The sequence below is a fragment of the Pezoporus flaviventris genome, unplaced genomic scaffold (assembly GCF_033815535.1).
Source record: "Pezoporus flaviventris isolate CSIRO_AGI_PZ_B2104156 unplaced genomic scaffold, CSIRO_AGI_Pfla_v1 ptg000041l, whole genome shotgun sequence".
Taxonomy (NCBI): Eukaryota; Metazoa; Chordata; class Aves; order Psittaciformes; family Psittacidae; genus Pezoporus; species Pezoporus flaviventris.
Window position 1 is genome coordinate 4,937,726 of NW_026892589.1, and position 13,565 is coordinate 4,951,290.

A 13,565-nucleotide genomic window follows, 5' to 3' on the forward strand; every position below is an offset into this window, starting at 1 on the left:
TAACAGAGCAGCTCTATGGTCTGCATGGGGTTTTTTCAACTAAGCCTGGATGCAGGTGACTGTCAAGCATGTGTTGTCTTTCCCTGCCAGAAGTAAAGGCTTGTGTTCCCAGCTAATTCAGCCCATTCTTGTAAAGCAGGAATTAATGAAACTGCAAAAAAATTGCAGAGTTCATGTGGGTGATAGTGCTCCACAGTGCCATGGACGATTGGAGCTGCCTAAGAAGAAGCCTTTTTGAGTTTTGGGTCGCTCTGCTGGCTGAGTGGCTTAGCGTCCCATCAGTTTAGACACAAAAGGGCTGACAGGCAAGCCCCCTAGATCACAAGTTGGATCAGCTTATGCAACTGTGTACTTTTTCCCTTGCCCTGTAGAGAAGAGGCTGCTTTGCAAGCTGCTTTACTGTATTTCTCAGTGTGGTTTTAAGCTGCAGTCAGGAGACCGGGTATCACTGCTTTAGGCTCCTGTTTAACTTAATAGAGACCAAGTGTGCCTAGGGAAGTGAAAGGACAAAGGACATTTGCAAAGGAGCAAAACTGCAAACTAAAGCCTTTGAAAAGCTGGGAGCTAAGCTTAGACACAGACAGCCAGGCACAGCTTGAGGCCTGGTGCCTACTGCTTCTGGAGGCCTTGGGCAGGCGTTGGCAATAAAGCACTCAAAAATAATCTTGAATACTTCATACCCCGTCTTACAACTGGAGTCAGAGAGCTCCCAGTGAAAGGAGCTTTGGCAATTAAAAAAGAAAGGCTATAAAAATGCTCAAAGAGCAGCCAGTGCTGTCCTTAGGCAGAGCATCCCTTTATCCTGCAACGCTGGTCCTGCAACACACGCGCACGCACACGAGGAATCATTTTCTTCCTACGCTCTGCAGAAAGCCAAACCACCTCTTCCTCACTGACATATGCCAATACCCATCTCCCGCTTTTACCCTCCTCCTCCTGCATCACACATGTTCCACTCCTTCCCAGGCTCTCGCCCACGCACGCTGCAGGCCTCTGCTGTCACCACATCGGATGAGCTCTTTCCTCAGCATACAAGGGAGGAGATGGCCTTTTGTACAGTTGTAGTGCTGGATGAGTGGTTTTTTAAGTTCCGCTCTTTGTAATGTGTCTCAGACAAGCTGGTCACACTTCCTGGAGTTAAACATGTGACAGCAGCAGGAGTTAGCATATGCAAGCAGCACAAAAACATGTAGGATGAATAGATGATGAGCATACAGGTAAGTCGTGAGGTTGGTAGCAGTGGAGGGGGAGATGCTCACTGACAGATGTAAAAAGAGGAGGAAAGCCAAAAGGAGGAGGTAGTCCAAAAAGGCTATCCACACACTGAAAGATGTACAGGGAGAGCTGCTTTGTCCAGAGCACTGTTTGAGAGATTAAAGATGATCCTAATTAATTCCATTAAACAAATAGGATACAAATACAATAGGGTACAAAATAGGAAGCTTTCGCCAAGCCTCCTGGAACATCTCTGTAGCCTAGCTGAGCTCTGGTGCTGGACCTCTGACAGTCTCGGGGCTGTCTGTGGAGGAGAGGGGGTCACTCTGCCACAGTACTAGCACTCTGATGCTAAGCTAATGGGATGTTTATTTGGTGTTTCTGTAGTTTCTATGTCATTTCAGAGTAACTTTAAAACCAAGGCAGAGAGATGGTTTTCCACAGATAGGTTGTTGTATGTCCCGTGTGGCAGGATCAGCCAGTTGGAAGACCTCATGTTTCAGGAGACCTGGTTTAACAGGAGGCCACCAAAAGAATAGCTATTGCTGGCCCTGGGTGTGAGTAGCTGACCAAAGTGGGCTTTGGTTCCCAAACCATAGAGAACGCCTGTAGAGCTGAGGTGGGATGAGCATCTGCCTGGCATGAGTCCTGTTTGAGGGGGCTGTTGGCTCCCCGGTGGGGTACAATGGCTGAGTCATGTCGGGAGGTCCGGGAAGGTGTGCTTCCTCACTGTGGGGTTTGGCAGGGATCTGGTAAGCCAGTTGGCAGATCCTTTTATTGTTTCCCTCTGATGTGCTGAGCCCTTGCAGCAAGATGAATCATGTGCAGAAGAGGATGTGACCCTTTTCTGGGAGCACTCCTCCACTGCTCCACTGATGCTGAGCAGCCTGGGGCATGCCTGTTGTGCCCAGCCCTAACCAAAGTCCTGTTTTCCAAGAGAAGGTAGTAGTTAGATCTAACATCAAGCATCCGCAAACACATCCACAGATGTGTTCTCCTGTCCCCTCCTCCACAGATACTTGATCGCTTTTGTGGCAGTTTACTCCTGCTGCTTGCTGAGGGCAGACGTTCTCAGCTAGCTCGTGGTCATAGTCATAGCTTATTTCAGTTCCAGTCAAGTTTAGGAAATCCAGCCTTGTCATCTTCCCACTCAGCTCTCTTTCTGGGAGATCAGACTGCCAAAGTTTACTGCCTCATGCTAGCACTGTCTCATGTCAGTCAGGGTATCTTGTACCCAGAAGTGCTACCAAAATAAATTCAGTGCAAATGAGTACCTCACTCCCAGATGGGAACTGTGAAGGGTGTTGAATCACATCCCTGTTTTGGCATTGTATGGCTGAGATTTCTGCTTGGGCTCTGGGGAGATGTGGGACAGAGAGCATGGCTGTTTGAGGGAAGTCTGCTTGGATGGTTACAGCCAAAAGCTGTAATGGTGCAGTGGCCATTTAGGTGTGACTTTGGAAGGCAGAAGGGGGAGTGGCCTGGTTGGAGCAGGCAGAATATGTTGGGAGGTCTATAGACTTGCTGCAGGGAGCACTGATGGGCTCTTTTCTAACTTTGTGGAGGCCTGACATGAAAGTTTCCAGTCACTAGTGTCTCTGCATGGGCCTTGCCTTCACTTGAGGACACGCTTGTCTTCAAAATGCTCTGGTCTGGATGATGGTATTGAAATACTGCCAAAACCAGGGGGCTAATCTAGGTCTGAGCAGTAGTCCTTCACAGTCCTCCAACAGGTGTCATGGGCTTGGGTCCTCCATTGCCTGTGAAGAAGCCCATGCTGTTGGCCTGTCTCTGCCATGAGCAGAGATGTGGTGCTGACTGTGTGCTCTGACTAGCTTGGGGTATTTTTCTGCTGGGAACATTCATCAGGGTGCTGGGGTGACATCTTGGCTGATCTCACACACTGCCAGTGCCTGGCAGAGGGGGACAGAAGGGCAGGTTAGGACACTGCCATGTCCCTGCCAAGTGGGGAAGGGACTGTGCCATATCCTGCTGGGTAGCAGAGATGAGTGAACTGTGAGAACATCTTTACACCTATGAACAATGAGCAGAGGTTGAGCTGGCAACAAGCAGCTATTCTTATTACCCTAGAGGAGCTGAGCTGATTTGCAGCTTAATTAATATGCATCAGAACTAGAAATCTGAGATGAGGGTTTTGACTTCCTCAGAAGATATATTCCTCCACTTCATTATTGTTCCAAAATGAAATTCTTTGCAGCTGTGGAGAGTGTTTTTGTTACTGAAAAGGTACTTTCTCCTCCTTGTTATTTATTTCTCTTCCAAGCTCTCTTTCTGGTTTCCTACCTGGAGTTGGTTTGTCATGCAGGAGGCAGAGGCATGCACAAGTGCGTATCAGCAGCAGGGACGTGAATGCAGACAGCATCCTCTCCAAAACCACTGAGGAGCAGCTAGGAGGATCACACCCACCTAAAAATAAACATTAACATATGTACAGGCCTTTCTGAGCCTGAATCACTGCTGGATACCAGATCTCCACAGATTCCTGCCCAGAGATGGTGCAACAGTCTTCTAGGGAGCAGCCTTGCTTTCTGATATTATGGGAAAGGTGCAGCTTTTTGCTGCTGCTCACAGATTTTCAGGACCTTTGTGTAATGGAAGGCAGCACCAAGGTGAGCTGCTGACACTACTATGTGTGTGTTGTTAACGGCTAGCTGTGGTACTAGTGCAGCTGCAGACAGGAAAACGCAGGCTCTTAGTCCATGTCAGGAAGTTTTGAGTGCTGTAGAACAGAGTGTGGAAACAAGAATTATGTCTGCAAGGGCATTTCTCTGCCTTGTATTCCTTGCCATGATGCCTGCTGGGCTTGGGACTGATGTGGTTTGTTTTCCTTTGGGAGAGCCAAGATGGGAAGGATGGCAGGCGGAAGGAGAGTCAGCGTGGGGGTTTGCACTCCCACACCCACTGCAGTAAATGTGTGCAGGGCTTGTTGAGTCACGCAGCAAACAGAACCCATGGGGCATAACCTGAGAAACAGAGGCATCAGTGCTGCTTTGGATGTCCTTACCTTGCTCATGTTAACTGCTTTCCTGTTGCTGCTGCTGCACAGCTGCCTCTTGGGCATGGATGGGGTTTGTGTATGTGGTTCCCAGTGTGGGGATCTCTGAAATACTGCAGGTCAGGAGTGAGTTGTGCTGACGAATCCAGAGCATGGGCCTGGAGAAGGCTAACAGTGAGAGACAGCAGGGGAGGTGTTGGTTAACATCGGGTGGTGTTGGCGCATCTCTCCCATCCCGAGCCATGGTGCTGTATGGACATATATGGAATGTGTAACATGTTGCTCCTTGGTTTTCAGGGGAGCATCCTCTTAGCTGGAATAGCAAGGAAACAGTACAGGTCAGAAGAAAGTACTTCAGCATACCTTAGCATGTGTGGATGAGCTGGTGGTTCCTGCTTGTACTGGCTGTGAAGCAAGGCAACACTGCAGCTATACATACTGGTGGAAATAAAATTTGCCCAAAGTTGTATATCCCATACTTCTGCTTGAAAATCAGTGGGAGATACCTATTCCAGATGTGTACTCAGAGTCCTATTGATCCTGCCATCGGAGCAGAAGGTCTGAGCATAGAGCAGGGCTTGGAACTCCTGGCTCGGTCACTAGCACACAGCCATCTGTCTCAGTGCTAGTGCTCCAATCTTTTTGTCTTTTGAGTACAGAGTTCCCATAAGGGAATTAGGAAAATGATGCTTCTGCCTGCAGCTCCCTGGAACTAGAAACAGGAATAAAGGCATCAGAGTTATGCAGCTTTGTTGCATCTTCTAGGTTTGGAGGATCTTCATGATGTGTAAAAGAGATTTATATAGGCACAGGGTGGGGACACATCCAGATGGTCCTTTTTAAACACAGGCTGATAAGGGACTTCCTTGAAGTTCACTAGACACACATTTTGTTTTGGAATTATCCCTTAACAGCACTTGCAATAAAGAAGCAGCAATGGCATTTAGCTGTTAATGTTGACAGACTACTGTTGTGAATGGGGGGTGGAGGTGTTTGCTCCTTTTTCTCCTGGTGGGGTGGCTTGAGCTGAGAACAGTGATGTTTGCTGCTCTCTGCTGGTTTGTGAGGGTATGATATTCTGTCAGCGGTTCTGGCCCTTGAGTGTGCAGAAGCGGGGCAGTGACTCATAGTAAATCACACTTGGGCTCAGGAACAGGTGATGGAGAGAAGCCTGAAGCCTGACCCCGAAGCAGATAGTAAGGAGATGCATGGCCATCTCGTCCCCTGGGAGGGAGGGCAGCAGCAGGGAGAAGGGCTTACAGCAAGAAACATTTAATGGCCCTTTTTCTTTCTGAATTAGATCAAGTTATTGAATTTGCCACTGGTAGGAGTCACGTCTATGGAATGTGTTGCCCCAGTGCCAGATCTGTGGCTCACGTTGCCCTAACTAAACCATTGTTTGTTTTTTCACCAGCACCGGCAGCTGCTGAAGGACAGTTTCATGGTGGAGCTGGTTGAGGGGGCTCGCAAGCTACGTCATGTCTTCCTTTTTACTGATCTGTTCCTGTGTGCCAAGCTCAAGAAGCAGATCGGAGGGTGAGGTTTTCCTTCTGGACTATGTGCTTTGTGCCTTAGTTTCAGCAGAATCCTGGGATTAGCCGGCAATTTCAGTTGAAATTGAATACCCCAGAAATGGGTAACCATAGTCCATAAGATGTAGCTAGGCATGATCAGCAAGGTAATACTGTCTATTACGAGACCTTGGCCAAGTCCTGATCCCTCAGGAAAGGTTCATTCCTCCTGGCACTGCCCTGAGCCTTCCTAGGAAAATAGAACGTACTATAACTGCTGTCATTCTGGACAGATGCAATTTGTTTTACTACTTCCCCTTTCCTTTAACAGGTGAAATTCCTCACATTCTTTTGTTACTGAGGTTATTAATTTTGGCCTTGCAGGTACAGCCAGTTAACAGTTTGTCAGAAAAATTGGGAGTACAATAAGCAGGCCATGTGCCAACCCCAGAGCGCAGCTCTGCAGTCTTGTTGGCATTCTTCACAAAAGCGGGGGGAGGAACCTTTATCAACATACCTGCCTCAAACAGGGCTTCTCTTCATTTGGTAAATGTTCTACTTGAAGAGACCCCCCCCCCCCCTTGTCTTTTTGCCCTCCTCAGACAGAAAGTTGTCCCTACCCTTTCTGAAGCACACACTTATGAGGAATAAACCGTCAAAAGAGTGGGACATCCCAAGACAGTTGAAGTGGAGAGGGAGTGAATCATGTTAAATATGAAAAAAGTGAATGGATTATCCTGGTGAAATTACTGGAGAATGGCAGCTAAAAGCTGTAATTGCTCTTTTCTGGTTGGATTACACAGAGGTTTATACATACTTGTTCATCTGGCCCTCTTAGCTCAGGCAGGAGAGAGCTGGGTTTAGAAGATAGGTAGCAGCTAGGTGAGAGGCATGGCATGGCTTCTGACCATTGCCTCTGCAGGGGTTTGAAAGGGAGAGCATGCAAGACTGAAAGGGTTTGCAAAAGATCACTGTAGTTTCTTACTCTTAAGAGAAAAAGAAACAGACAACAAAACAAGTTGCCTTGTTACGTGCTGTACTGGCTATTGTCTGGTTTTGGCTTTCTTGCTGGAAAGCAGCCCTTTGCCAGACTTTTCCCACATGGGGGTCACAGTGAAGTTGTGCCTAGTTCTGTATCTTATGCACTATAGCAGAGAAGGACTTGTGGGAAGGGGAGAGGGTGTTGCCAAACACTGTAAAAGGTTTGGATCTTCTGTCTTTCAGAAAAAGCCAACAATATGACTGCAAATGGTACATCCCCCTCACTGACCTTAGTTTCCAAATGGTGGATGAATCTGAGGCAGTGCCCAATATCCCACTGGTACCCGATGAGGAGCTGGATGCCATGAAGATCAAGATATCCCAGATCAAGAATGACATCCAGCGTGAAAAGGTAAAAGGGGTTAAAGCTTATTGTACAGACTCAGTGTCTCTGCTGAGATGAGGTGCTGAGAGAAGCAGAATTCCCAGAGCTGCACAGCATTTTTAGCGGTCACACTAAACCAGACTGTTCAGCAGAGGCTTGTGGTGCAGCTTTGTTACCAGTGATATTCAGATATTCTGCAGCCCATCGTTGCTTGTTCTAGTGCGTTGCTTGAATGATGGTCTCCTGTGAGGAGGCAGAAACAAAAAGAACCTGTACTTGTAGTCAGTGGCTCCTCTACTTGAACTACCTGTGGCTGCTGTTGCTTAGCATCCATGTGGGGAGCAGGGCTCTTATGCTGTGGACTGGTAGTGTGTCCTGCTGGTTTCTGGCTGTCAAAGGATGATGCTGCAACTGATTTTGGTCAGAAGCCATGTACTTCTGAATTTTTGGAGGCTCAGTTACGTATCTGAAGCTTTTTCTGACTTCACCAGTATCAAAGCACCAGCAAATATATGGAGAACACCAATTATGCTGACTGGACAGTCTGACACAGATATGGTGTTTCTGGCCCAGGTTCCTCCTTGCTTTCAAGACATGTTTTCTCAGAGATGTTAGACTCAGCCTTCCTGGAACCTGAAAGAGTAGTAAGATTTTGAACACTAAAAGCCTGCTGGTGTGGGGAACAGGATATCAATAATATTGCTTGTACCATGAGAAGACTAACACCTGTGCTTCCAAATAACATGCTTCTGCCTTTATTCTCTGGCTGGCTTTCAGAGAGGGCTTCCTGGAAAAAAGTAAGATGTTAGCAAGAGCACTGTGTGGCAGCCTGTTACTCACGAGGTGCAGGAGTCTTGAGATACACGCTTCAGTGCATCAGTGTCAAACCATACACTTGGCTGGGCTTGGGTCTGGGTTTTATCCAAGAAAAATCTTGGATTTAGCTGACCTCTGAAAATGGATCAGTGGGTGGTGAGTGGGAGAGTTCTGGGCAGCTTCTAGAGAAGTTCCTTATAGTATCCTAGAATAAGGATACTTGTGGAGGACCTGGCAGTGCTATGACTGCCCACTGGCTTGCTGCTGTTACAGCCTCTGGAACAGAAAGTACAGGGTATAGCTGAGACAGTGGCCATGCACCTCTGCATCTTCATCTGGGGCAGCTGGAACTGGGGCACAGAGCCAAGTCTGAATGCAGAGATACTGCAAGTAACACTTTCCTGAGCAGCTGATGGCCCTGTGGATCCTCCTGACAGCATTTCTCCAGCCCATTTGGTTACTCACAGAGGAAAGAGATTGTGCATCTTTAAATATCTGTCAGTATAAATAGGGGCAGATGTTGGAGAATGACGTGTCCCCTGTCTCCCTCTCTCCCCCATCCTCCAGAGGGCTAATAAAGGCAGCAAGGTTATTGAGAGGTTGAAAAAGAAGCTGTCGGAGCAGGAATCCCTCCTATTGCTGATGTCTCCCAACATGGCTTTCCGGGTACACAATCGCAATGGCAAGGTGAGTGGCTCTTCTAGTCTCCCTCAGTGTACAAGTCAGAGGTCATGGGCTGTGTGTGTTTGTATACGCTGTTGTACAAGGGTCTTTATGCCCTGTTGTCTGGCCTGAAAGCAGGTCTGGTCTCAGTGGTCACTCAGACTAATGCATACCCCCTCTTCTTCTGTCTTCCTGGGTAGAGTTACACGTTCCTCATTTCATCCGACTATGAAAGGGCAGAGTGGAGGGAGAACATCCGGGAGCAGCAGAAGAAATGTGAGTGTCCTTCAGCCGGGTATTGGTACAAATACTGTGATCTTAGTAGAGGGCAGCAGGCCAGATGATGAGTGTGGGGCAGGGTTCCCTACAGAAAGACAGATGTGTTCAAATCCACAGCACAACATGGATGTCTTCTGTCTCTGCATATCTGAGCCTGTCTGAGGGACTTTTGCTTGCAGAAACATGTAGGGAACATGTAGGGAAAGCACTTGGTAAGCGTGTGGAGAGATTCTCCCTATTGCCTTAGAGAGTAGAGCTCTGTGCAATTCCAGGTAGAGGGATCAGCTGCGCACTTTTATCTGGCTGTAGTCCAAAGAAGCATTTTTGCCATGGGTGTGTTTTGGCTTTGCAAGCAAATAAAAGCACTACTGGTTCCTGTGAACCACTCTGAGACTTTTTACTCTAAAGAGACACTAAATATGCCCTCAATAGAGCTGGGCTGCAGCAGCAATACAGTCCTAAGCACCACAGTCCTGATGCTGAGCATTGCCCAGGGAGCAGCTTCCCATGTACACCCATATTGAGGAAGCATGCATCCAGCCTCTGCTTTGAATCTTAATTCCTCGCTCTTTGACTCTCCTTGGCAGGCTTTAAAAGCTTCTCACTCACATCGGTGGAACTCCAGATGCTGACAAACTCCTGTGTGAAGCTTCAGACAGTCCACAACATTCCCCTTACTATCAATAAGGAAGGTGAGACCTTTGGTTTATTCTTTCACATGGTTCAGCTGCACTGAAAACCTACCTCTGTCTGCCTTTGTGCATTTCCACTAGCACTGCTCTTACTGTTTCTTTTTGCCAAAGGCTTCAACCTGGTGATGAGTTACAAACTGAGAGCATGTGTACCCAACTTGCGTAGTTTAGTTGAAGTAGATAGCATACAAATAGAGAGCAGCAGGAACAAGGTCAATCTGGCATCTCAAGGTTACTTGCTGCAACAATGAAAATACAAGCTCCAAATTATATGGCTACATCTAAATTAGTAAAACATTCCTGGACATCTTCCAGTTTGTTGACTACTGAGTGGTCTCTACGTGCATCCATCATGCCAGGGACTGGAGTGCCTGTTGGAGTCCTAGCCGTGCAATCCTATGGAAGAGCACTAGTTGGCCAAAATTGTGTCAGGGACCATCCTAAATTACTATTTAATCTGCTAGCATAATTTAGTCTCTATATTTTACTACTTCTCCTTTGAATTTCTTCCATGTTATCTTGCTGACCAGAGAAATATCATTGTAAAAGCCATACATTGCCAAAAGGCATTACAGATGGAAGCAGCACTGAACCTGGATGAGTCTCCTCTTGCTGAAATGGCTGGATTACATGCTCCTGCGAGCCTTTGTAGGGACAGTTTACCTTCTGCTCTTTAACTTGTGCAACATCAATCCCATCACTCTTTCACTCTTGACTCCTCCATGAATGTAACAAAATTCCTTGGCTCTTTTGTACAGATGATGAATCCCCAGGTCTCTATGGATTCCTGAATGTCATTGTCCACTCTGCCACAGGATTCAAGCAAAGTTCAAGTGAGTTGCAGTTCTGTATAACACAGAGGTAGGGGTTAGATAATTCAGGTGCTGGGACAGCTGGGTGTGGGCTGGTTTAGCATTGGGGTGATGGTGAGGAGAGGTGATTTGGGGAACTGCAAGTGAAATGGAGGCTCTTATGTGAATTTAAGGGGATTCAGGTTTTGAATGGTACTATTAACACTCAGAAAGATCAGTGTCGTGGTTTAAGATCAGCCCAGGACAGATCAGGATCAAAGATCAAGCACACAGTATTAATTTTTAGGCCTGGTCTTTTGGTATTTTTTAAGCAGTGTTTGCTGATTACGCAACTTGTAGAAATAAACCTGCTTCTGAGGCACTGATGAAGATAATCTAGGCAAAGCTGGAAAGCTCACCTAGCCATGTGGCTGGGGATCCTGTGCTTATCTAGGGTGCCTGTGCAGTCTCAGGGGGGAAGGAGTGAACTGAATGTACATCTTTTCTGTCAGCCTTCCTCCTGCTGAGGCACTGGCTTCCCAGAGGCCACTGACATCACTTTATAGTATAATTCACAAATAAGGGCAATGTCTACAGCTCATTACTAGCTCTTCAAAAACACCAGATACCACAAAATGAACCAATTTGTGAAGAGAATGAGGTTTTGATGGCTAGCCTCTAACCAGCTCTCTGAGGGATATGATGCTGATGCTGTTCTCAGTGAAATTGGTTCTAATGTATTGATGGGGTCCAGTGTCTAGCTGGGGAAGTTTCATTTCTCTTTGGTATGTACCTTCTGCTCATTGTGGATTGATCTGGGAAATACCGGGTAATAGCATACACCTGATTCTTGATAGAGGTGAAAGGCTTGTCTGTGTGGAGGTCATTTATGCAGCTGCGCTGGTACTTCAGCTTGATAAAGGCAACTCTGCTAGTCCAGATGATGAGGTTTGTGCTGGATGGTGTTATCAAATGTTAATACAAAGAAGATGCAGATGAAAACACACCCTGAAAGTGATGAACACAAGGTAGGAGATTCTAGACATTTTTTACAAGTTTCTGTCTCTCCTCCTCAGATTTGTACTGCACGTTAGAGGTGGATTCTTTTGGGTATTTCGTGAACAAGGCTAAAACTAGAGTTTACAGGGACACCACGGAGCCCAACTGGAATGAGGTGGGTTGGATTTTTCTTAATGTGACTTGCTCCATGTGCCAAACATCAGCATATGATGGTCAGAAAGCCCACAAATGGAAGAACTTGCTGCATGCTCAGTACTTGTGCTGCATTTGTTGCCTGTCAGAAAACACTTTTATGTGTATATGTATTTGGCTGTCAGGGCTTGCAGATTTTATCTTGGATTAGCTAAACAAACATTTCCGTACACATGAGTCTTGTCGAGCATTTCATCATCTAAACAGAGGCATGTCTGGTTATTTTTTGAAAGACACAGGTGAAAAATACATTGAAGAAGGAGGTGGTTTTGTTTTATTTGTTGTGAGGGGGAAGAATTAGCTATAGACATTTTGCCTGTTTACAGCCAACTCAAACCTATTGGGGAGCTAATTTAAATACAGGAAAAGTAGGAGAGTTTTGTTTCTTTGAATGACGCTTTGCTGAAACTCAGTGAAACCTGACTAGGGAGTCAAACATCTTAGTCTCTGATTTGACCACTTGTATATACAAAATACAATCTCACTTTATTTGTAGACCAACTCCATTAGGGGGGTGGTTTTGATCAGTCCTTAAGTGCTCCCTCCTGATGAGTTTTCAGAGACTATATTGATTATTCAGAGACTGGTGTCCTGCTGTGATGCATTCATTGCTCTTTCCTGGTGCCCTGCAGGAGTTTGAGATTGAGCTGGAGGGCTCACAAACTCTGCGGATTCTGTGCTATGAAAAGTGCTACAACAAAACCAAGCTTACTAAAGAGGATGGAGAGAGCACAGATCGCATAATGGGCAAAGGACAGATCCAGGTAAGACTGTGCTTAATTCAATCCTGCTACCTTTACTGCTAAACATAACAGGACTTCTGAATCCTGGAACACCAGGGAGGCTGCTTTTCTGCCTTCTGATTGTCTCAGCACTGGAGATTTTTCTCCAGATAGGGAGGTATTCAGTGTGATTCACAGGCAGAAAGCAGCTTTTTCCCCTCTTGCCTTGTCCCCTCTGCCTACATCAGTACCCTTAAGGAATAGATGCTTTTTCGTGAGAATTTATGTTTTGACCTCTGATTTGCCTGTTAACGTCAAAACTTCCAGCACGGTACATAGGAACTGCGCTCTCACTGAGCCCTGGGCGCTGTTGGGGATGCTCCATTTGTGACAAAAGAGGAGGCAATGAATGTGCTATCCCATTTGTAAGTCAAGCAGAAGAAATACTACCTTCTCTACTTGCTGGAAGGTGATTGGTGTGTTATCAAGGCCTTGAAGGACAGGCTTATTGTCCTGGTAACTGCCGTGTCCATAGTACAGTGTCCATGACAGCAGGCTGCATCTGAGATTTCCACTGCTGATAATCAGCATGGGACACTTTGTCTATGTGGTGAATTTGTAATACAGGAGGGGAGGTGATGAGATGGTTGCAGATGAATGCTGCTCTCAGGGAGCCGCTGTATGATGAAGCTTTAAAGCTCTAGGCAGGAGAAATCCGGCCATCAGTGAGGATGACATGATGAATATGTTCCCCATCTCTTGCCAGTTCATTGCACTGTCTGTCCGCAGCTTTAGGAGGGTGTTTAAATGCCTGCTCTGAGAGCACATTCTTTGTGCTGGCCTCGCTGTTGTACAGAACAGGGACTCTGCACAGATAGCTTTTTCTTTCTGGCATGCTGAAAAATGCCATCATTCTCCTCCATTTACGTTTCACTGATCATCACTCCATGGATGACAGCTTTCTCCAGCGTTTGAGCGATGGTCACACAGGCCCAGGCCATTTGTGGGATTTCAGAACTGCTCTGATTGAGGGCAGCCTGCAGGATGAGATCTCGCCTCTCCTCTGGAAGGGTTCATCGTCCAAATGAGTTTCTTTAGGCCTGTTCCTTTCCCTCCCTCCCTCCTCACAGCCCTGAGGCTGCCCTGCTGTTACAGGGAAGGCTTTTGTCATCAAGTGCATGGTAGGTGTTTAAAAGAAAACCTTCATATAAATGAAGAAATGCTGGTACAGCGTGGCTCCTGTATGTCTCAGGCTAACCAGAAATCTGTATGTCCCTTCTGC

General features: G+C 46.7%; 1 protein-coding gene across 1 annotated transcript in view; it reads left to right on the top strand.

Moving 5' to 3' along the window:
- The window catches only part of BCR (BCR activator of RhoGEF and GTPase), a 100,041-nt gene that overhangs the window by 67,484 nt on the left and 18,992 nt on the right, over nt 1-13,565 (top strand). The window contains exons 9-16 of the mRNA XM_061465948.1: nt 5,646-5,767; nt 6,967-7,135; nt 8,492-8,611; nt 8,788-8,863; nt 9,454-9,558; nt 10,317-10,391; nt 11,426-11,523; nt 12,194-12,325. Coding sequence (XP_061321932.1) covers nt 5,646-5,767; nt 6,967-7,135; nt 8,492-8,611; nt 8,788-8,863; nt 9,454-9,558; nt 10,317-10,391; nt 11,426-11,523; nt 12,194-12,325 — 897 coding nt within the window. The remainder of the gene's footprint in view (nt 1-5,645; nt 5,768-6,966; nt 7,136-8,491; nt 8,612-8,787; nt 8,864-9,453; nt 9,559-10,316; nt 10,392-11,425; nt 11,524-12,193; nt 12,326-13,565) is intronic.